Source organism: Rhineura floridana, chromosome 4 (genome assembly GCF_030035675.1).
Source record: "Rhineura floridana isolate rRhiFlo1 chromosome 4, rRhiFlo1.hap2, whole genome shotgun sequence".
In the NCBI taxonomy this organism is placed as follows: domain Eukaryota; kingdom Metazoa; phylum Chordata; class Lepidosauria; order Squamata; family Rhineuridae; genus Rhineura; species Rhineura floridana.
Genome location: NC_084483.1, coordinates 115,369,058 through 115,394,060, shown reverse-complemented (window position 1 = coordinate 115,394,060; position 25,003 = coordinate 115,369,058). Strand labels below are relative to the sequence as shown.

Below are 25,003 nucleotides of genomic sequence, written 5' to 3'. Positions count from 1 at the left end.
TTTGTTTGTTTGTCCTAAATCTAAGCTTCTAGGCATTTTCCTGAAACAAATGTTCTTTTTTCACTCGTCAAATTTCATATTTTGTGTATAGGTTGGGTTATCCCAAGAGGCCCAGGATCAAATGAGGAAAATGCTATGCCAAAAGGAGTCCAACTACATCCGTCTGAAACGGGCAAAAATGGATAAATCAATGTTTGTTAAGATTAAAACCCTTGGAATTGGGGCATTTGGAGAAGTGTGCTTAGCAAGAAAGGTGGATACAAATGCCTTATATGCAACAAAAACTCTACGGAAAAAGGATGTGTTACTTCGAAATCAGGTTGCTCATGTTAAAGCTGAGCGGGATATCCTTGCAGAGGCTGATAATGAATGGGTAGTTCGTTTGTACTATTCATTCCAAGATAAGGACAATTTGTACTTTGTAATGGATTATATTCCAGGAGGGGATATGATGAGCCTGTTAATTCGAATGGGGGTCTTCCCAGAAAATATGGCCCGATTCTACATAGCAGAACTAATCTGTGCGGTTGAAAGTGTTCATAAGATGGGATTCATTCATAGGGACATAAAACCAGATAACATTCTGATTGATCGTGATGGCCACATCAAATTGACTGACTTTGGGCTTTGTACTGGCTTTCGATGGACACATGATTCCAAATACTACCAGAGTGGTAAGAGAAACATTTTGTCCAAAAATGGTATTTTATTACTATATATTAGCATTTGTAGCAAAAAAATGTTTACTTGATTAAAAATTGTTTTTCTAGCAGGTCTAACTCATTGTTGCTTGATTTAATACCTTAACATTTTGTGAAGTAATTATCAAAGCACTAATAATCTCCATCATCCACTGTAGAATAGTAGAAAGTGTTTAACTTTGTCCCTCTTCAAAAACTAGTAATGAGTATTGCTAAATAGCATTATTTTAAGAAAAATATAGCAAAGATGGACAAGATTTTAAACACGTGCGAGTGGCTCTATTGCAGACTATTTTTAATTCTTTTTAAAAACAACCACAGAAGAAAAAAATCTGGTGTCCATTTGGTCCTTACAACTTTGATGTACACATGCAACCCAGGGACTTTTACAGTGACTGGATAGGTAGAAAGATTGTGTATACATTGAAAAGATAAGAATATTACAATTTTCAAAGCTTATGTATTTGTTTAGCATTTTCTTTAGATAATGTGTTTCATTTCAGTCTGTGGTTAATATTTTAGCTCAGGTTGTCAGAATAAGCTGCAAAAGTTAGTATTCTACAAAAACAATTTGTTAGGCACTTGTGGTACATTGGTAGCCTGAAAGGGGTGGGGGGAAACAAACCCAGTAAAAAGTGCCCTGTCTGATCATATAGAGGTAAATAAGTGGCTATTGACAAGCCTTCTGCAACATAAACTCCATTTATTACATGTAAAGAAAACAAAGTGGGAGGGCATATTGAAAGAAGAATCAGTGAAGACAGACTCTATACCTCTTATGGTGGTGAAGGGCAACACTGGATGCAACAATTTATGTTTGAGACGAGCGAACATGGAATGTTACAGAGAGAGTTGAGAAAAAGAAAGGGGGGGCAATGTAGATAGGAGAAATTGGCCTGCTCAGGTCTGTAACAGCTTACAGGTGAGCATCAACGAAGGGGGGCATTAGGGTTTATATCCTAAATGAGCCATGAGATTTAAAAAGATTCCTCTCCTCTGCTTTATGGGGAAGTTACAGGAGGAAGGAAAGGAAAAAAGACATATGTTCCCTTTCCCACACTCCAGAGCCACAAATAAAATGCTCAGATTCAGGGACTGGCAGTCACTCTTCAATCTGAGCTCGATATTGCTCTATAGCTCAACAAGAAAAGCGTAGGGCAGTGGGTGGAAAAGAACATTTGTGTCCTCTTTCCCTTCTCCACAATAGTATCAGTCAAGTGATATAGTTTCTCTTTGCTCCAGGAGAAAGTCTGAGCAATGATGAGGTTTTGGATCTGGTGGAGCCAAAGCCTCTGCTAATGCACCCTTTTTGTCCTTATCATTCATGGAGCATAGCCAACAGGTCATTTGTGGCAGTGAGGATCTCTTCTTTCAGTTAAGGGAAGACCTCTGCAGTTAACCTTCCTCTCCACCCACAGAGGGTAAGGTGTGCAGTATTTCATAGCCCTAGAGATGGCCTCCCGGGAACCATAGGATTGTATTTTTAGTGGATAAAAAGGCACATTATTATTATTAGTGGTAGAGGTGGTGGTAGTAGTAGTAGTAGTAATCAGACTTTGTTAATGCTTTTTACATCTTTCTTCCCATGTTCTTGGGCTAAACTTTGGCAGTAAACGTATGTTCTTACCAGAGTTCTAGCACTCTCCTTCAAATATTTGTTGCAAAAAAAAATAGACCACTAATTTCATAATTTCAGAACAGCTAGGGAGTTTAAAATTTGTTTTCTAAGGTCTGAGACTACTATTTCTCTCCACCCGCAAAAAAATGGCTTTAGTATAGCAGGCTAGCAATATTTATATAGGCTACCAACTTTTGCAAGCTTATCTGTAAAGCTGATATAACTCTACAGTGTCATTCATCTGTGACTAATTACTAAACACAGATCTGCATGGACAGGCAAGCTTGTAAAAATATTGTGTGCTCATAACTTATGTGGACTTAATATCAAGGCTGCATGACTACAGCATTACTTTTCGATCAGCTTCTTCCCTTTATGAATGACTCTCAGACACTCTCTATCAAAGTAAAATTGCTCACAACTCAATTAATTTAATTCAGAAGAGCACACACATTTTTTCTTAAAGAACACATAGGTTTTTACACATACTATGACAAGTAACATTTAAAGAAAAACATTAGCACTTGGATTTCTGCATTGTAGGTGACCACCCACGTCAGGACAGCATGGATTTCAGTAATGAATGGGGAGATCTAGCAAACTGCAGATGTGGAGACAGGCTAAAGCCACTTGAACGTAGAGCAGCACGTCAGCACCAACGTTGTCTGGCACACTCATTAGTTGGTACACCAAATTATATTGCACCAGAAGTATTGTTACGAACAGGTAAGTCTTTCCTTTTATTCCTTGGCAAAGTAAATTGGCTGCTAGTTTCTGAAAATGATTATCTGAAAAAGCGAACTGATCTAATAATAAGGAAGCATTCAACTGTTAGCGTGTACATAGCACAGTGTCAAGATATAACATTATAAACTGACATTTGTAACACACAACATTAATGTATCAATATGATGAAATCTGCTGGGAAAATCAAACTTAAAGTAGCATCCTAATAGGTGAAGATCAGTCATCTAACAGTGCATAGACTCCTGTGCTTGTGATAAAAATGGAAATCGACTGCCTTCAAGTCGATCCTGACTTATGGCTACCCTATGAATAGGGTTTTCATGGTAAGTGGTATTCAGAAGGGGTTTACCATTGCCTCCCTCTGAGGCTAGTCCTCCCCAGCTGACTAGGGCCTGCTCAGCTTGCCACAGCTGCACAAGCCAGCCCCTTCCTTGTCCGCAACTGCCAGCTGGGGGGCAACTGAGCTCCTTGGGACTATGCAGCTTGCCCAGGGCTGCACAGGTGGCAGGGCACATAACCCCTGAGCCGCTCACTGTGAGGGTGATCTTTAGCTGGCCCTTGACACCCAGGACACATGAGCGGGGATTTGAACTCACAGCTCTAGACATTTCAAGACAGCACTAGCATTTCAATAGCAATTCATAGAAACATTTAATACATATTTTTTACAAATGAATCCAACCAAACTCTACATACACTTTAAAATGCCATATACAAAACCACCATTAACAGTCAGCCATTAATGGGAGTTTACAAAAACTGTCCACCTAACTCACCTCACACTCAGGTTGCCTCAGCTTACCTGGAACAGTTTTATACACTATCTCTGCCCCTCAGGCCATCCTCAAGAGTTTTTGTATCAATTACCCCTTCCATCCCAGGACTAAATGAGATGGGACCCTCATTCACTCGTTGATGGCAACCACAGTGTCCCTGTTTTCCCTCCTGCAGTTCCGTTAAGCAGCAGCTTCTTTTGGAAGCCTCCTGGGGCTAAGGGTGGGGCAGGCAGGGGGAAACAGCCAAGTCCCTCTTGGCCCCTAGTCACTTCCCTTCCCCTTTCTGGTTCATTTGTTGTGTCAATTTCCTTATAGGACTAATTTCTGAAGCACAACTCTTGACCATACATTTTTGAGCGCTTAAAACATGCAGTAGACATACGAAAAACATTGCAATGAAATAGCTGGGACATTCTCAAATTAAATCTAGAACTTTTATTGAAGTACCTAACTACTGTTGTTTTGTTTCAGGATATACACAGCTGTGTGACTGGTGGAGTGTTGGGGTGATTCTCTTTGAAATGTTAGTGGGACAGCCTCCCTTCCTGGCACAAACACCATTGGAAACCCAGATGAAGGTATCTGAGAAAATCGGATATCAAATGTGTTTTACACATAGACAACTATATATAATATTCATAAATCCTTCAAACATTACTTTGCACTTGAATTAGAAGGACATCTGTGTGCTGCTCTCTTCCCCTTTCTGCGACAGACTTATTTGTAATTTCAGCGGTCACCAGAAATTGCGGCTGGATTGGTATTCTATCCACCTCCTAAAAAGCTAATACAGACTTGCAAACCCTTTCTGTCAGTATCAGAGAGGATGTATGGGATTCATTCCATTAAATCACTGGAAGGAATGAGGTCCTTGACTTCAAGAACCGATTGGCAAAGAACATTAAATACCATTCCAGATTGCAGTGGAATGGGTACATTTTTGCTGTCATTTCTTCATGTATTTTAGCCAGCCTTTTGTTACTGCTTTCAGTGTGATTAAAAGAGCTATAACATGATGGCTTGTTCCAGCCTTTCAATGAATTCCTGTGGGCTAAGTGAAGATTGCAGTCTATACTGAGAACAGCATGGAAAGGTTTAGTGTGTAGCAGTCCAGATGAATTAATCTGTATCATGAATATGGTGCTGTAGTCCTCCATTATGTCATCTATAAAGAGTTTTACAAAATTATGAGTTTCATGCATCTTTATGTAACAACCACTCTATTGGGGATTATTAGGGGTTTTTTTTAGTCCAGGGCATGTTTGAAATTTTGTGGAAGTGTCTTTGATGTCACCATAAAATGGCTGCCATTGGGGATGGAGCCAGACATAAAATGTAAAACATCGAAAAAATATTTTGAACCTCAAGAGTGGTGCAAGTGTGGAAGAATACAAAGCAGAGATGGGGTCTGAGCACAAAACATCAAAAACCATATATTTGACTCTACATTTGCTACTGGAGTCACTTACTGGAACGAAAAGGGAATTTAGCAAGGCACAGGTATTCTTTCCTGCTCGGGAAAATAGGGAACACTTCTGTGCCTTGTATTTTCCTCAGTACAGATAGATAAGTGTGTGTGTAAAAGACGGGTTGATTAGTACTAATACCTGCAAGATAAATGATGCTCACCTGAAAAGATATAAAGTGGCGGTGCTGTCTGCTTCACAGGTCCAGGAAAAGGAACTGATACTCTCTTTTTGAAAGCAGCAGCTATTATAACAGAAAAGGGTCTAGTTTGGGCATTAGGGATATGTGTGTGTGGACTGTACATACAGAATAAATAGTATCTGGCAGAATAAGAATAAAAGGGGGCTAGTGTCATCTTTCATACTGAAGAGAGAATTAAATCCCCTCCCTTGCAGAAGTATATGTTCACATCTGGTGGTGAACTGTAATGGAAATAATATCTGCAAAATAAGTGGGACTCAGCTACGACTCTTGAAGAGATAGGGAAGGAAATATTCACCTTTAGCAGGGTAGAGAACAGAATATAGAAATTAGTCTGATATTTGTGGGGGTGGAGGGAAGAGATCATAATTAGGAATGGAAGGGAAGGAGTTCAATAACAGGAGAAGGAACCCTTTTGTTTGATGTTTCTTAAGATTTTTCAAAATAAATACATTACAAAAAAAACTAATTTTGTTCTGTCTCTGTTTTGTGTTTTTTTAAATAAAGGTTATCAATTGGAAAACATCTCTACACATTCCAGCACAAGCAAAACTAACTCCAGAGGCATCTGACCTTATTATTAAGCTCTGCCGAGGGCCAGAAGATCGTTTAGGCAAGAATGGTGCAGATGAAATAAAAGCACATCCATTTTTTAAATCTATTGATTTTTCAAGTGATCTGCGGCAACAGCCTGCTTCCTACATTCCTAAAATTACGCATCCCACAGACACCTCAAATTTTGATCCAATTGACCCAGATAAATTATGGAGTGAGGATAAAGAAGGGAATATAAATGACACACTTAATGGGTGGTATAAAAATGGCAAACATCCTGAACATGCTTTTTATGAATTCACATTTCGAAGGTTTTTTGATGACAATGGTTACCCTTACAGCTATCCCAAGCCTATTGAGTATGAATACAGTAATTGTCATAGATTGGAGTCGCAGTCAGATGAAGATGAGGAGAGAACCAGAAGAGAGGTCCAAAATCATGATCTAGTTTATATTTAGTGGAGGAGTTAAACCATTCTTTGGGGTTTCTCAGATCTATGCTGCAACAAAGCCTGAGTTATTGGGAAGCTGGTTTTCTGTACACTTGGGATAGAGAGAAAGGATATATGAACACTGTTGGTCCAATAGTTTGTTCCTCCTGTACCTTTTTTCCCTTTCACAACACGTCCCTTTCAAGCATTAATTTATTCCAGCATTGTTAATGATTAATATAGAAAACAATAATGTTAGGAACAATAAATTATAAAATAAAATGTTACGCCTTTTATAAAGTATTCAAAATAGGAAATACTAATTTCTTTAGGAAATTCGACATTTCTCTATTTGCATATAGACTACATACATTAATTTTCCTCCCAGAATTTTTCAGTGGTGTGGTTTTGTTTTTGTTTTGCCTTACATTGACTAAATATCACCAATACCCAGTACTTTTAAACTGGCAGTTGCTTTCCCTGGCTACTCACCTAAGTCCCACTCTGGGTAAGGCTGGAGAAAGTAAACTAATTTGCTGGTAGGGTTTCCCAGGCACTCTGCAGGATTTTTGGGTGTGGAACAAGGAAGCCTAAAATTATAATCCTAAACTTGGAAGTGAGTAAGCCCTGTTGAATGTAGTGGTACTTCTGAATAAGCATGCATAGGGTTGTGCTGTTTGTCTGTGTTTCCTGTGGCAATAAATGATGAAAACACTAGCTAATATTTTAATTTTGCTTGACTGTTTTGTGAAGCGTAACTAATTGAGGCTGATGGGGGGGGCATGCAAGGTGATACTGACCTATTATGAAATGTCTTTTTTTTTTACTGGTTCCTCTCATCCTGTATAAAGAAAAGACTGAAAATGATTGGGTTGCTGTGATATATACTTGCCAAGAAGTCTTACACTATCCCAGCATTAGCCAGTGAGATATGCCATAATTAGGGTCCCTCCAATTCCATTATTGCTGTATCATTCTAAACCAAAGGGCTTGTTTTACAAACAGATGATTCTGTCCTTTGCTCCCAGATTAAGTAATTTGAATAGAACTCACATTCCTGTTTAATGGGAATTAAGCATAATTTGCTTTCTCAAGTAAACTGTTTTGTGGTTCCTTTGAAGTTGCAATCTCTTCTATCATCATCCTATTAATACACTAAATCCTATTTTCCATGGTATTCAGACAACTTCTATAGCTCTCCTTGCATGTTGGCATGAAGATATTTCTTGCTTCCTGCTTAGAGGTAATATGTCCCTGTTGCAGATAACTGTTCTGCCTGGAAAAACTATGTTTACCTCAATGATTGGACACGGTTAATAGTTCTTCATCCCAGAACCAGCTGCTTTGAACTAATGGGAAACTGCAAATTATATAGTTTTGCTTGCTTGATTTTAAATGCAGTTTTCCCCACAGATGATGCTGAACTATAAGCGTGTGAGTGACCCCTTCAAGCCCATATGCTAGCTTTCCTACTCCTGAAGAATTAGCAAGTTCAACATCCTATCTTTAGTGTATGTAGAGCTTTTAGCATTAACCAGGGTATCTTGTGAAAGTTCTGTGCACGTTCAGATAACCTTGCTCCCACACACTGCAAGACATGTTCTGTGTATGGAGCCAAAGTGTGAACCAGACTTTGGAATGTTTAACTTTATCGTTATAGAGGAGGATGCAGTGTACAGGTCTAACTTTTTAAGATTTGTCTTTGTAAAATAAGTCCTATTTTAAAGAGGATTTCAAGGGTTGTCGTTTGTTTAATATTGATAGGTGTTCCAGTTAAACTGGCAAGTTTTTTTTTATTTGTCCTGCAATAAAATGTAATATATTCCTGGCTAAAGCCAGATAAATGTAATCTGCTATTTCTAGGTTAAGTACATATGCAAAATTGCTTTATTTTCAAAACATAATGTTCATCTAAACATAATGTTCATCATCTAAACTCAAAGAGTGCAATCCAGAGAAAGTTAAGCACACATCACATTGAGACCAATTGGTGATGAGTTGGTCAACGTATTCCATGCTGTGGTCACTTCTAGACTGGATTATTGCAATGTGCTCTGTGTGGAGCCGCCCTTGAAGATGAATTGGAAACTTCAAATGCTTCAAAATGTAGCAGCCAGATACTGGCTGAGTTTCTTCTTAGAACTCATTTAACCCCTGCATTAGTTGCCAGTTTGTTTCAGGGGCAAATTCAAAGTACTCACATTAGTGTTTAAAGCCCTAAACAATTTAGGCCTCAAATATCTGAAAGACTGCCTGCCTCCTTCCCTACAGATCTTCTCAGGTATTAAGATCAGCAAAGGGGGGCCTTTTGGTAGCTCACCACCCTCAGACTTTTTTTGGGGGGGGGAGAGGAGAGCATTATCTGTGGCAGTTCCTAGGTTATGGAATTCCCTCCTTGAGGAGGTGCATCTGGCATCTTTATTATATAGCTTCCTTTGTATGCTTAAAATAATACCTCTTTATGCTGGCCTTTGACACCTGAGATACATGTTTTCATGACCCACCCTATTCCTGTGATTGTAATTTGTTTTACACTATTTTAAACATTGAATTTTAAATTGTTGTAACCCACCCTGGGACCTGGCAAAGTGGGGGTAAGAAGCCTAATAATAATAATAAATAAGTCCACAGATAAAGCCCATTACTTTCATTTAAACCTGACTAAACTTCACCTTTCTAGATAATGCCCATTATTGCTTTTAGCTGAGAAGTGATGATGTAATATTCACAAATGTATATTCCAAATTAATTATTTTAATTACGTTTGTTAATATTTATATGCAGAGAAATTATGTATGTGATGTAACTCTGCCATTTTGGAACATTTTAAAAATTAAATTCTGCCTCATTTGTTCCATCTAAAACATTCCAACAAATAGTACTCCGTTATGGAAAAGGATACTAAATTAGGATTACTATTGATTGTGAGGTCTTCATATAAACATGGAAAATCATGTTTTTCTGCTATATGTGACTTAGTCTTGAACCTATTTTTCATTTGTCAGGCTGGATTTATTGTAGCATAAGCTTTTACTAGGAAGAGCCTACTTTATTACTTTGCATGGTCTTATTGCCAAGTTGTGCCCTTAGAAAAGAGAACATAAGCAATTGTGATGTCATACTTCTGAAACTGCATTTTGTCCATGTGTAGATTTCATACTTTTTTCAAAGTAATCTTTAGTGTAGATTCAGAATACTTTGTAGTCTGCATAATTTGCATTTTTCTGTGTGGATGTTTCAATCCTATTTTTTGGTTTTGTAGTATATTCAAACATAAATTCATCTTTGTGGTGGGTCTGAACAAAAGAGGAAAAAACAAAATTGCTTCATATTTGGTTTCCAAATATGAAAAGGTTTTCACTTAAAATATCATTGTTTTGCTCTTCCACATATATACATATGACCTGTATTTATAAAATGTTCTATAATCATGTAATTGTATTGTAAATACCGTTGTACTATTCACTTACATTCTATCCTTGGGCAGGCCCTCTTGCTGATTCTTTTCTACCTTATTTTACCTTATTTGTAACAGAATCTGTACAATATTACACTAAAACTTTTTTTGAGAGTTAAAAAAAATCTGTTGCAGTATGCAAAGCTGTGATGAAGAACCAGTTCTTTGGATTTTGTTGATATTGTACATCTGCTAGAGAATGCAATGTGAGTGGGTTCATAGATGCTGCTCTGTTACCCAAACTACCAATTAGCTTTTGGCTGCAAATGTATCTGGTATTTGAAACAAGGAGTTAGTAATTGCTTTAATGCAGCCAAAGTAAAGCAATGGTATATTTGGGTCAACTTGTGATAGTATAACTTTGAAGCGCCTTAACATATCCTCCAGTGAAAGGTACTACTCAAGTTTACTTTTATATTGCATTTTGTATATATGCCTTTTATATTGTAAACACTCTGCTGATAAACATTACACTTTTATTAAAAAAAACTGTAGTTTGAGATAAGTGCCTTGGCAGACAATATAACTGAATCATCTTTACATATTTCTGCATATAATAACCATTTGGTAAATTCTCTGTGTGTCTTATGAAGCTCTTTCTACTTTTTAAATCAGTTTTCTCTAGTGTACCATTTGCTGGGATAATAAAATTTAAATTCAATGAATAAGCTGCTAATCAAATACATTTTTATATTGATCAAAAGTGTGTTGGTTTGGTCTTCCTCTTCTTTGTTGAATGGGAATGCAGACATCCTATTCATTTAAATTTTATGCTGTATTTCTTTCACTGCCCATGATTATTTGACCCACAAAGCAATCCAAATCCTTGACTGGAAGCAGCAGAGTGATGGATCCATCACCTCATCTGAAGTCCTGCAGCAAGGGGAAGGGTGGTTTTTCACACATTTTTTGGAGCCCCAGCTTGAGGCTGGTATAGCTGTCGGATCTTTGGATCTTGTGGATCTAAGATCTCCAGTGCCCTGCCCCAAAATGCTCCTTTTGGGGGCTTTTCACAGGGTACCACCAGCAGCAGAACCATTAACTGCTTCCATCTGCTACAGCAGAGCTTGGAGCCACTGGCACAGTGAACCCCCCACCCCCACCAGCAGCTCTCTTCTCCACTAGCCAAGAGGCCTGCATACCATCCTACCCCTACCTCCAATCATCAACATCTAGGGGTTAGGATTTGGCCCCTAGTTATAATTACTATTTGTTGTATTTCTAAGGCTGTCCATCACATGGGATCCCAGGGTGGTATACAAATAGGGTATAAATGTAATAATGACAAAAAAGTTTCTATAAATATGTATTTTGAAAACCACTGTTAATATAGTATTTTCCTCTCTTTGTTACAAAGTAACATCATGTGGCTTCAAAACTACCAATATAATAACATAAAATCCAACATAAAATGAAAACAATCTACAAAATACACTCTTTAAGCTGCAATCCCATATACACCTGGGAATAAATAACTCGTTTTTTTCTGGGTAAACATGCAGAGTTGAATTGTTTTGCAAAAATTCATTTAGCTAAATAAAATTGGAATGTCGGTCTGGAATACAACAAAGTTCACAACTAGGCTATTGGAGAGTAGGCCTAACAGCTATTTATATATTTGAACAATGGTGAGTGTTTTGGTATGTTATGCACCAACCTGGCCATTGTCATGAATTTTTATATTCTGCAGAACTGAGTTTGTGAAGGCCCCTTGCTAAATTGCTGCAGAACATAAACTTGGGTATCTCTAAATTGTAGCATCAAGTATGTAATAAATCTTCCTGGATAGGAAGTACTGTGAAGCTTAATAATAAGAGCGATGAAACAGTATAGGAGACGGCTGGAGTGCAGATGGAGGCGAACTCCTGATGGATGCAATCATGCACTGGTAAGTGCCTATACTAAGTTATACTTGGAGGCAATAAGGGCAGCAAAAAAGCAATATTTTGCTGCCACTATTAAAGCATCTATTTGCCGTCCAGCGGAGCTCTTTAAAGTTGTCCGTGGGCTATTGTCTTCTGGCCCTAGGGACTCGGTGGAATCATCTGAGGCCCGCTGTAATGAATTTGCTAGGCACTTCCAGGATAAAATCTTTTGCATCCGTCGGGACTTAGACTCCAATGTTACAGCAGTTGAATCGAATGAGGTATCCAGAGCACGGCCTTGTCCTGATTCTTTGGATGAGCTTCAGTTGGTACAGCTTGAGGACGTTGACAAGGTGCTTGGATTGGTGCGTGCAACCACTTCTAAGTTGGACCCTTGCCCCTCTTGGCTAATAAAAGCTAGCAGGCATGGAACAGCGGGCTGGGCCGGGGAAGTGATAAATGCCTCATTGCGAGAGGGAGTGGTCCCTAGCTGCCTGAAAGAGGCGGTGGTAAGACCACTTCTGAAGAAACCGTCCTTGGACCCAGAAAATCTTAACAGTTACAGGCCAGTAGCAAATGTCCCATTCCTGGGCAAGGTCCTCGAACGAGTGGTTGCCAGCCAGCTCCAGACACTCTTGGATGAAACCAATTATCTAGATCCATTTCAATCAGGTTTCAGGCCTGGTTTTGGTACGGAGACAGCCTTGGTCGCCCTGTATGATGACCTTTGTCGGGAGAAAGACGGGGAGTGTGACTCTGTTGATTCTCCTTGATCTCTCAGCGGCTTTTGATACCATCGACCATGGTATCTTTCTGGGGAGACTCGCTGATTTGGGAGTTGGTGGCACTGCTTGGCAGTGGTTTCGCTCCTACTTGGCAGGTCGTCTCCAGAAGGTAGTGCTTGGGGAGCACTGCTCGACACCCTGGGTACTCCAGTATGGGGTTTCACAGGGGTCAGTTTTGTCCCCCATGCTTTTTAACATCTATATGAAGCCCCTGGGTGCGGTCATCAGGAGTTTTGGAGTGCGTTGCCATCAGTATGCTGATGACACACAGTTCTGCTTCTCCTTTTCATCTTTTTCAGGTGAGGCTGTCAATGTACTGAACCGTTGCCTGGCTGCGACAATGGACTGGATGAGAGCTAATAAACTGAGGCTTAATCCAGACAAGACCAAGATGCTGTTAGTGGGAGGTTCTCCCGACTGGATGGTGGATGTTCAACCTGTTCTGGATGGGGTTACACTCCCCCTGAAGGAGCAGGTTCGTAGTTTGGGAGTTCTTTTAGAACCTTCACTGTCACTTGAGGATCAAGTAGCCTCGGTGGAATGGAGTGCCTTTTACCAACTTCGTTTGGTGGCCCAACTTCGCCCCTTTCTGGATAGGGATGACCTCGCTTCAGTTGTCCATGCTCTGGTAACCTCTAAACTAGATTACTGCAATGCGCTCTACGTGGGGCTGCCTTTGAAGACGGTTCGGAAACTGCAGCTCGTGCAAAATGCAGCGGCCAGATTGATAACGGGGACCAGGCGGTCCGAACATATAACACCGATTCTGGCTCGCTTGCATTGGCTGCCTATATGTTTCCGGGCCCAGTTCAAGGTGCTGGTTTTAACCTATAAAGCCTTATACGGCGCGGGACCACAATACCTGATGGAACGCCTCTCCCGATATGAACCTACCCGTATGCTACGCTCAGCATCGAAGGCCCTCCTCCGGGTGCCTACTCAGAGGGAGGCTCGAAGGGTGGCGACAAGAAAGAGGGCCTTCTCAGTGGCGGCCCCCGAATTATGGAATAGTCTTCCTGACGAGGTACGCCTGGCGCCGACATTACTATCTTTTCGGCGCCAGGTTAAAACTTTCCTCTTTTCCCAGGCATTTTAGTATGTGTAAAAATGTTTGTTTTAAATTTAAATTTTAAGCTTTTAAAAAACTTTTAAATATGTGTTTCATTGTATTTTATGCTGATTGTTGTGAACCGCCCAGGGAGCTTCGGCTATGGGCGGTATATAAATTTAATAAAATGAAATGAAAATTCATTTAAGGGAACCTTTGTTCATTTTTAAAATGGCAGAGTGTCTCAGATTATCACTTTATTTTTACATTTAGTTCTATAGCATTTACATGGATATGAATTACATTAAATTCAGTGTAACTTGCTTTTGTGTACCTTTGGTTAGGAGGAAGTAATGCTTACTACTGGTAGTTGACTTTTTTAAACCTTGGGAATTTCATATTTTCAGAAATCCAAACAAAACTACTGTATGGAGAGTAATGGGTAAGCAAAAATCATTGCTGTATTTTAGACTGGAAGGGGTGAGGAAACCTAAGAACAGGTTGCTTGTCTAGGCCACTGCCTGGGTGAGTTCAGATTTAACACTAAAATATGGTTTAACTTTATAGGAATGAGCCTTGGCATACTGCAAGGACAAAATAGGAATAGGCCCAGGCACCTGCAAGGAGAAAATGGGAAGGTTTGCATTCATTTTCAACTAACTGGTTTATAGGTAAACCCAAAAGTGTGATTAGTCAAGTGTGGTTTAGGGAAACCCAGAAATCATGATTTGAAGTTCACTTGTTTTTTACCTAAACCATATTTAACCAGTTTGTGTTCCTACCTTATGGCAAATCAATATTAGTTGTAGCTGCGGAGGAGAGGAATTCCTAAGTCTGAGACTGGTTCATGTAATGCATATAAGCCATGAAATAGTATTACATCCATATGCAGCCATTCTGTACTTCAGGGGGTTGACGTGCTGCCCATTAGCATGATGGTGCCCTTGAGGTCTTCCAGTGGTGTCACAAAGCCCAAGCCCTCTTATTGCTCCCTTGTCATGAGGTGGTGAGGATGGTTGTCTTTTTCTCCCTTGAAAAGTGCATAGAGCTGAAGGAGGGAGTTCGAAGAGTGTCACTCCCACTTCCTCTTTAATCTCCATATGCATTTCAAAGCAGATTGATGCTCCTGGATCGTACTTTTACCCAGATACCCTGGAAAAGTGTAATGTGTATGCACTGTTTCTGTTTGTGCAGGGAAAGGGAGCCTGATCTGGCAGAGGAAAGAAAGAAAAGCGGCCAGAGGGATGGCACTCATTCAAACAACCAGACATGCCCATGGGCTCAGGGCCCATGGTGTCCCTGGTGCAATCAGCTGAGTTGAGATTTGAATGGGAGCTTTCTGGTTCACAGGTTACTATTGACCTATCTACTCCTGCGCATTATAATAGGAAGAATAAAAACTGTACAGAAAAGAAGTGGAAAACTGAATAAGATGATAGAAATGTTAAGGATCATCAACTGCTACCTTTCTCTCCCTCCTTACCAATCCAGAAGAAAAAAGAGAGAACTTGGCAAACTCCACAGTTGGGCAATACCTTTATTGAGACCAACCTTGAGTGGTGAAGGCCCAGAAAAAAATGGGGGGGGGGACATTTTTAAAACAAAAATCTAGTTTTTCCCCATGCCTTCACATCTCTAGACCAACCAAGATGTCACAGAAATATAGCAAGTTTGCCAGAAGATTCTCTAACTGTATCTTAACATTGTGTGTCATTTATCTAGTAAAGTAGGTATTTGCTGGCCCCACTAAGGTAAATCTCCAGCAGTCCTAGGGTTCCATTAACTCTTTCCTATCCAAATCTGAATCTTGTCAGAATACTTTGGAATAAGCCTGAGTTTGGTGTGTGTTTTTTAATTCCACACTAAAATGCATACAATTGGTGCACACCTTATGAGTGCTTTCTGTTGAGTCTTTGGTTTACAAACTGAAATGCTCAAACTTGAGGACAGGTTTCCTAAGTTCAACTTGTGGTCTGCTAGAAACTATACAAATTCTATTAATTCTCCCTCCAGACTACAGTGAGCCTTCCTGTTTGTTCTTTGTCACAAGATCAGTCACAAACAACTGCCCTGCAATTTCTACTCAGGCAAAAAAAATTTTTTTCCCAAACATGAGGGTGCAACTATGGTATAAAGTTTTACAAATTGAGTACCTGTTTGTTCTGGGCTACAAAACAGAACCTGTGGCCCTCCCACATGTTGATGAAGGTCACCTCCCATCAGGCTCAGCCAGCAGGGCCAATGGTCAAGGACAATGGACGTTATTGCCCAAAACATCTGGAGGGCCACAGGTTCCCCCTCACCTGCTCTAAAACACAGCGCATTCTGAGACAGGAAAATAAACTGTTCACATGAACCTGAGAGAAGGAATCTTTTTCAGTCCAAGGAGCAACCTTTCAAGGGCTACATGCCAGTGATGAGCAAGGCCAGAGGCAAATCTGGGCCAGGCAACAAATGTCACTTTCATCTTTGTACAGTATGCTGGTTTCCCCACACAACTCTATCCTCCATTCAGACAAGCAAAAGTTCAAGGACACTTTTCGGCCAGGCAAGAATGTGACGGGTACGAAACAAGGCCAGGGAGGGCTAGAGAAAGAGGGTACGGGCGGGAAGAGTTTCGAGGGCCAGTTAGAGAGATTTGAGGGGCCGCACTCGGCGCCTGGGTCTGAGGCTCCCCATCCTTGACATACAGAGTTCAAGCGAGCCTCCACCTTCCTCACGCAGAGAATAAGAAGCCAAAGCCCAACCTAGTTTCTTTTCCTAACAGATGTTAGGTAGATGTGCGGCAATACGAAATAAGCCACACTAGTAAAAATCAGAGAAGAAAGAAAAAGAAAGCGCTCAGAACAGACCCCAGCAACAGTGACGTCAGCGAGTTCTGATTGGAAGAGACTGTAAACATTAATGGAGGCGGGGGTAAAGAATCCACGCCATTAGACCCCGAGATCCAGCACTACCCCCGTGAATGGGACGCAGAGACGTTAAGAGCGTCATGGGCGGGGCTAGAGCGGGCGACTGCGCTCTGGTGACTGTGCCTCAGCGCGGAGTGGGCGGGATGTGGCGCTGAGATGAGCCGGGCTAGAGTGCCACCCTCGCCGTTACCGAGCTGAGCGCGTCGAAGGTGAGTGAGTGTTCGCTTCCGCCTGACTCCCTAACTTTGTTTCTGCCTCACTTGGCGCTTTCGTGAGGCTGTTGTGCCTTTCCCTTTCTCCGTCGGTTAATTCGTAGTAGGTCTTCTGTCTTGCCTCTCGTCTCGTTTGGTGTCTTCTATTTGCGCTTCTCCCTGCCCGGACGTCAGGACTGGGATGTCGATCTGGAACAGCTGAACTGCGTTGGCGGGAGGGCTCCGAATGGGCTTTGTCAGCCTCTCTCCATCCTGAAGGCTTAAAAACTTCTGGAGGGCTCTCTGAGTATGTCGCCCTCTTCCTAACTTCCAGCTTCCTATCGTTTCAGACACTTTTTCGTTTCCTCCGTTTCTTTGTATCTCCTTCCTCCCTTCCCGCTCCCCAGTGTTGTCAACAACCTGTTCGTGGTATCCCACTGATGAGTAGAGAGCTCTTGCTCAGTTACGTGTTCTCTTAGGATTTCAGGTGATGAGGGAGACGTCGCTATCGGGCTACTCGTCCTTCTATTACTTAGACTGCTTTCCAGAGTAAACAACACCTGCTTGGAGTAAGTTAATATCTCTCTTTGTATAGTAGGGGGTAAAACAAAACAAAACAGAGACCCTGATACTGATGGCAGTTTCTTTCTGCCAAGAATGAGACTCTCTGGGAGTATGGCAGATTGCCTGTTCTGGACTAAGGACATGAGAAGAACTTGGTGGATCATGCCAGTGGCCCATCTAGTACAGTATCCTGTTCTCTTAGTGGCCAACCAGATGTCTATGGGAAGCCCATATGAATACAGTAGCGCTCTTCTCCCCCTCCCCCCACTTGGTTTCCGGCAACTGGTAGCCAGAAGCATTCTGCTTCTGACCGTGGAGGCAGAGCATAACCTAATCATGGCTAGTAGCCATTGATAGCTGTATTTTCCACATGTTTGTCTAATCCTCTTTTAAAGCCATCCAAGTTGATGGCCAGCACTGCCTCCTGTGGGAGCATATTCCATAGTTTAGTTATATGCTGCATGAAAAACACTTTATTTTGTCTGTCCTGAATCTTCTAACATTCAGCTTCAATGGATGCCCATGAGTTCTAGCTTTATGAGAGAGGAAGAAAAACTTTTCTCTATCCTCTTTTTCCATGCCGTGCCTAATTTTATATACTTCTATCACATCACCTCTTACTTGCCTTTTCTCTAAACTAAAAAGCTCTTTCAGAGGTTACTCCATCCCCTTGTTCATTTGGGTTGTCCTTGTCTGAACGCAGAGGTGAGGTGACCAGACCTGTTCACAGTATTCCAAGTGCAGTCCAACCATAGATTTTTTGTAACAACATTATGATATTGACAGTTTTATTTTCAATTCCTTTCCTAATGATTGCTAGAACAGAATTAGGCTTTTGCAGGGTTGCCACAGGACAGAGTTCCAATCCTCCAAAAGGATCAGGTTTGTAGTTTGGGGCTACTCCTTGATTTATCTTTGTTACTTAGATGCCCAGGTGGCTCCAGTAGCTAGGGCTGCCTTTCGCTAGCTTTTGATTGGTGCACCAGTTACAGCCATTTCTGGACAGGAAAAGTCTGGCCAGTGGTCCATGTGTTGTAACTTGGAGATTGGATTACTGTAATATGCTCTGTATCGGGCTTCTCTTGGGGCTGATTTGGAAACTACAACTAGTGCAAAACTCAGTGGTTAGGTTGCTAAATGGTGCACTCTACTGTGAGCATGTTACGCTGGTCAGGTTCAAGGTGATGCTGACATGCAAGGTGCTAAACAACTTGGGACCTGATCACGTGAAGGAGCGCCTTCTTTTGTAGCATTCTGTTCGTTAATTGAGTTCCACAGATCAAGCCCTCCCGGTTGTTCCATCACTTGCACATCTTGTGGCAACCAGTAGGAGGTCCTCTGTCGTGGTGCCCAGCCTTTAAAATTCTGTCCTCCCTGAAGTATGATAGGCACCAATCTTAATTGTGTTTCAGTATCAGTTCAAGACTTATCTTTTTTTGTCAAGCGTTTCCTGATTTTAATACCTAGCTTTTAGTGATTTTTAAAAATATTTTTCCACTGTGATTGTACTGATGCTTTGAATTATTTTCATATATTTTGTATAAACTGCCTTGAAATTTGATAATGAAGGGTGGTGTATAAATATTATAAACACATAAATGATACTGGTGTTTATAGGAATAAATATTTCATTGTTTTGCTGTTCCAGACAATAAATCCTGGGAGTGGGGAATGCAACACCAGGGATTGTGCATCATTTTATTATTATTATTATTATTATTATTATTATTATTATTATTATCATCATCATCATTATTATCATCATTATTATTATCATTATCATTATTATTATTATTATTAAAGTGAGCTAATATAAAGTAATCACTTGGGGTCTGTGCCCATTCTTGTCACCTTCAGGAATTTAGCTTTGATAAAATCATTGGATCCATGTTGGAATTGGCAGGTAGTGAACTTTGTGGTCTCTGGATGTTGTTTGGCTACAGCTTCATTACCCATGACTGGCTTGGGCTCATGAGGGTATATAACAAAAATATTTGGAGGGCACTACCTTGGTTGTCCCTGGTTCACATCATCCTCCCAGTCACACAGGAGGAGGAAAGGAGCATGAGCCTGAGTCTTGCTGTGGCTTTTGTATGTCATCCAATAAATCTGAAAAGCACATAGAGCTGGAAGAGGAAGAGAGGGTGTCACATTCCACCTTTCTCCTTCAGTTCTGTGCACTTTTCAAGGAAAAAGTAATTGCTGTCACTGCCTCATGTCCAAGAGAACAATGGGGGGGGGGTTCTGGGCACCAGCAGAAGACGTCAAGAGTGCCATTGTGCCAATGGGTGCCATATTGGTAACCTCTGTCTTAAACTATAATTTAGTAAGATCTGCAAACGTGGCATATGTCTCTTATAAGGGCTACGGTAGTAGTGGTCAATGGGATGTGGCTGCTTGCTTGGTTTCTGAATGCCAGGATTGCTGTGGGTTAGTGAGAGGGTCAAAGTAGGAGGGAGGTTGGCGTGGTATGGTTGCAGTGGCAGAGCTAGAGATATGAAGACTCAGAAAAGACAGGAAAAATGGGAAACCATTTTTTTTTTTTTTTTTGCTTTTTCCCCCTGGGCCTTCACCTCTCTAGGTGCAGCCAAATTGACACTGTGGCAGCACCAACCTCCCTGCCGCCTCACCCCTCTTGAGTGACCCCAGCATTGGGAAGCCAGGAAGGCAGTGCAGTCCCACCTTGTCTACAGACATGAAGGCCTGGGGGGGGAAATTGGGGATTTTTTTCCATATTCCCCCAAAGCCTTTTGTTTTTCTGAAAAATTGAAAAAAAAATGGATTATGAAATATTTTCTTATAGAATTATGAATAGAACATTTAAGGCAAGGTATTCATATATTTCCTCCCCAAAATTATTTCAAAACCCAAGTAACAGATTTTTAACTAAGACTATCTACAGTATCGGATCATTACAATTCCTCTGCACTGAGAACAAGGAGTCCTGAGTAGTACACTGATAGTACAATTTTCAAATGCAAGAGCAAGCTGCACTTCTGCCTCTGGAAGGCACTGCCATTGACACAAGAGAAGGAAGACTCAGTGCCTTCTTTGCTTGTGGGCTTCTTCATTCTGGAGAATCTTTCTGTCCTCTTGACTAAGCCTCAAAGGGCTGGGAGTGGAACAAAGTGCACAGCAACATCCAGAAGAAAGTGACAGAGAAAATGAGACTGATTAAATTTCGTGTAGCATTGGCTGAGTCTTGGTTTTCCCTGTCCCCTCTTTTTCTCAGCTCTTTCTTTGGAAATCAGTGCTTTATGTCTGATTGACACTGTGGAGGACTGAAGAAACATAGTAACTTTCAGGATACATAATCACTTTCTTTGTTTAATTTATGAAATATGTTTTATTGCTTTTGTGTTTGCCACTTTGGGCTCCTTTGAGAGGAAGGGTGGGATATAAATTTAATAAATAAGTATAACATTGATGGTTTCTTTTGTTTTATTGTTTTTTGCCTGCTCCTCATAAACTGGCAGAATCAAAGGCGAGGATCCTAACAGTTCTGCAGCTTGTAGCTCAATTTGTAACAAATCTTAAAAAGTAAACACAATTTATAATTATTGTCTGAATAAACTGTATTTTAATATACCAAACATGATAATTTTGTGGGCAAATCAAATTATATGTAATACATTTTATGTTCCTAAGGTAACAAAGTTATTTTCAATCTATAAAGAGTGCTAAAAAAAGTATTGCATATTTTTCAATTTTCCCCAAAATTTCTGGTTAGTTTGTTTTTTTGGGGGGGAGGGTTGTTTTTTGCCCGTGGGTTCAAAACGTCTGGAAATTTTACATTGCCTTTCCCCACCAACCTCCACTGGGCTAAGATTGTACATTTTAAAAGATGCATAGAGGGATATACATTTCTAAGCCAAGGCACATAATCTTAAAATATGTCGAAATGGTAAGCATAGTGTGGCAAATTGTAATATGCAAAAAAAAATCCCCTTAATTTGGGGCTAAGTTTTTTCAGAATTGGTATCAGCAGGACTTAGTGTTTAGCTTTGGGTTGATTATCCTCATAATGTGTCTGGTTTTCCAGAATAAAAGAATGATGCTTATAACATGCTTATCATAGGGGAGGAAATTGACAATGTTTTTGTCTAGCCGTTACCTATTTGCAATTAGCTTTTAAATATTAACAGTGAAATTTTGTAGGTTAGATGGCAGAATTTTCTTTGACAATTGTAGTTTCAGAAGAAACACTCTCCTTTTGCTTTATTGTTTTGGGAGAGGCTCATTTAGCAGCAGAGCAAACACCTTTTTTAAAAAATTGATAAAATGGTTGGTTTGAATAGAAACATAATGATATACTATACTAATGCTGGGTCTTGCATTTTATAGGCCTCACAATTTCTTTTGAAAGCTGAGCTTCTATCAGTGTTACTTTCAAAATTACAAGTTGTCTTGAAAACTACTATGAGGTTTTCAGTGTATAACTAAAACACACTTCCAAACTTCAACAGGCTTTCATATAGATCTTTAGGACAGGTAAGAATGGTTCTCATACCTGATATACCTGTTTGCCATAATAACCTGATGACTGAACTAGTTTGATATTACAAGTTTAGCAAGATGATGAGAACAATTATGCAAGTAATGGCAAGTCATGAATGAGATTTTTTTTTAGATTCCAGTCTTTAAAAACATACTACAGTTTTGTATTTAGAGCACAGCCTACAGCCATACTACCCTGAACACATCTGATCTTGTCTGATCTCGAAAGCTAAGCAGGGTCAGGCCTGGTTAGTACTTGGATAGGAGACCACCTAGGAATACTGGGTGCCGTAGGCTTAGAGGAAGGCAATGGTAAACCACATCTGAATACCTCTTACCATGAAAACCATATGAATATATATATTCATATATATATTCATATATTCATATATATATATATATATTCATATATTCATATATATATATATATATATGATATTTAGGGTCACCATAAGTTGTAATCAGCTTGAAGGCACATAATAACAACATTTAGAGCACAAGCATGAGAAAGAAGAGCACTCTGAAAATTAATAGGCTATCAGAAAAGAAATTAAGTAGATAATACAAAATGAAACTGTAGTAATACTAAGTAAAGTGCCTATTGCGGAAAGAGTATGTGAAATGAGAGATTTTTTTTACATGAAACCAGTTTGTAAGATACACATATCTTATAAACAAAGCAATGTATTTTTAGCAACTGGAGACTGTTGTGCATTTATTTAAGAGTGTTTGTTGCCTTCACTGAAATGGTTTTGTTGGACCTTTTTAATTTAAGACACTTATAGACACCTTAATATTTTTTTTAATCTCAAAGTGGTGTACAAAATGATCAGAACATGTAAAAACTGTAATCATGTACCAGTGCCATAATATACAATTCTAAAAACTATACAGCGATCAGTGAGATATGCAGCCAATATCAACACTCTGGAAATGTTTGGGTAAACAAGAATGTCTTAAGCATGCACTGAAAACATAAACTAGTCAGCACATACTTCATTTCTGGAAAAGTGTTCCATGTAATAAGTGCCATAACACTGAAGGCCCTACACTGTGTGACTTCAGATAAATTTCAGGGACGTGCGGCACCACTTGGAGGGCTTCATCTGACATTCTTCCCAAGTAAACAAGTGTGAGGGGAGAAAGCAGTCTCAAATATCCTGGTTCCAAGTTATTTAGAGCTTTATAAACTAAGAACAAAACTTAAATTTTGCCCAGTAGTATATTAGCAGCCTGTGCACTTCCTTCTACAGGGTGTTGCATGCTTGTAATAGGTTGTCCCACTCAGCAACCTAGCTGCTGCATTCTGTACCAGCTGCAACTTCCAGACTAACCTTTAAGTTAGATATGGTAAATCTTTGGCCCTCCAGATGTTGCTGAACTACAACTCCCATCATTCCTGCTCATTGGCCATGCTTGCTGGGGTGATGGGAGTTGTAGTTCAGCAACATCTGGAGGTCCAAAGATTTGCCATCCCTGCTTTAAAGGCAGCCCCACATAGAGTGCTTTACAGTAATCCAGTGTTAAGGTTACCAGTGCCTGTGGCCAAGTTATCCCTGTCCAGGAACAGTCATTGCTGGTAAAAGGCACTCCTAGTGACTGAAGCAAACTGCACCTCCAGTGATGGAGATGGATCTAGAAGTACCCTCAAACTACAAACCTGTTCCTTCAGAGTGCAGGGTTCAACCTTGTTCAGAACAGGCAATTGACCTATGTCCCAAACTCTGAAAGTGCTTGCCTGCAGGGCTTCCATCTGGCAGGGATTCAGTTTCAGATTACTGGACCTCATCCAGTCCACCACTGGCCCTCAAACACTTTGCCTCCATTGCATTGCGTATATATTAAACAATATTTTTCTGATGTGTGTTAGACCCATGTTAGTACATTAATCCTGTAAGTTATGCTGCTTTTTCAGTTATTTTATTTATTTTATTTTATAAAATAAAATAAATTTTTATTTTATAAAATTTATTTTATTTATTATTATTTATCTTATTATTTGATTTATATCCCACCCTTCCTCCCAGCAGGAGCCCAAGGCGGCACTGAATTTGATATTCAGAATCTCTAAGCAGTGTACATAAAATGTTTTTAAAAATACAAATAATAAGAGCAATTTAAAATTAATCATAAAAATAAAAAACTACCTTAACATGCCTGCTAAAATAAACAAAACTTTGTCACATGCCTGAAGTTCAGCAAGGAGGGTGCCTGTGTAATTTCCACAGGCTTAGGCCCACAACACTAAATGCACGGCCTGTAATATTTATGAGTTGTACAGCTTAGCCATGGGAGGCTACCAACAGAGACTCAGTGACAGGCATTACAGGTGTTTCAAACTGTATTTCTGTATTGACATAACTGGTTGTAACTGTTCACAGTGAAAAAGTTGTTGGTAGGTTGTTCACCACTATTGGTGAACTATTGCTTCTGCACAGTGTCATCTATCTGTGCTGTTCTGATTGTTACATGGCTTGTTGTTATTTTTTGGCATCACAACCTCTAATACTTACCACTCTGTTCTCCCGTGTAAGAATTGTGGTTGATCAGGCCAATGTGCTTTGTGGGCTTGTGTATTATCAGCTGGGGAAGCTGCAGACTTGCTGCCCCACCCTGTACTAGTTACGGCTGTTTATGCCAACATACACCAAGTTTCTATTAATATATGTTCTGCAGCCAGAAATATTTTATATAACTAGTTTTAACATGTAGTTTAACATGGTCCCAAGCTATGGTCTGAAGGCACATGAGGCCAGCACCCTGTTGAAGCTGAACAGGGTCAGGTCTGGTCAATGCCTGGATGGGAGACCACCTGGGAACCATAAATAAGCCGCCTTGAGTTTCTAGCACGAAAAGAAAGGTGGGGTATAAATTTAATAAATAAATGTAGTTGTGAATGGATTGCTTACTAAATCTTGTAGCAGCACTTGCCAGTTTTAAAACAAGATTCACATTATTTCAAAGGTTCAAGCAGAGAGCTTTTACAGAATTTAGTGTGTGCTGTTCCCTGAGTTGCAGTCTCTCATGTTACCTACAAACAAGCAGAAATGAAAAGGGTACAATTGCCACTTAACATGAAACACTGCAGAAATGATCTTGCATTTGTTTTAAATGAAATTCTGTGCTAAATTCCTCTTCCATGGATAATCAGATTAATTTGTTTAGAACATAATGCAAAGGTCTATAAT

At 40.0% G+C, this 25,003-nt stretch overlaps 2 protein-coding genes and 1 pseudogene across 10 annotated transcripts in view; all 3 read left to right on the top strand.

Annotated features, from left to right (window-relative positions):
• The window catches only part of LATS1 (large tumor suppressor kinase 1), a 30,946-nt gene extending 20,382 nt beyond the window's left edge, over window positions 1-10,564 (top strand). For 4 of the 5 annotated variants that reach the window (XM_061624099.1, XM_061624100.1, XM_061624097.1 and 1 more), the window contains 4 exons: window positions 92-674; window positions 2,863-3,045; window positions 4,314-4,420; window positions 6,018-10,564. In XM_061624099.1, coding sequence (XP_061480083.1) covers window positions 92-674; window positions 2,863-3,045; window positions 4,314-4,420; window positions 6,018-6,524 — 1,380 coding nt within the window. In that variant the 3' untranslated portion in view covers window positions 6,525-10,564. Of the gene's footprint in view, window positions 1-91; window positions 675-2,862; window positions 3,046-4,313; window positions 5,077-6,017 lie in introns of those variants that run through there. The other variant, XM_061624101.1, reaches the window with a different exon arrangement.
• Window positions 10,565-16,594: 6,030 nt separating this feature from the next.
• KATNA1 (katanin catalytic subunit A1) overlaps window positions 16,595-25,003 on the top strand; it is a 39,817-nt gene continuing 31,408 nt past the window's right edge. For 3 of the 5 annotated variants that reach the window (XM_061624095.1, XM_061624090.1, XM_061624094.1), the window contains exons 1-2: window positions 16,595-16,772; window positions 17,234-17,323. The gene's annotated coding sequence lies outside the window, so the exon portion shown is untranslated. Of the gene's footprint in view, window positions 16,773-17,233; window positions 17,324-21,662; window positions 21,810-25,003 lie in introns of all 5 variants that reach the window. The other 2 variants (XM_061624092.1, XM_061624091.1) reach the window with 2 other exon arrangements.
• Window positions 21,994-22,112, top strand: LOC133384611 (5S ribosomal RNA; annotated as a pseudogene).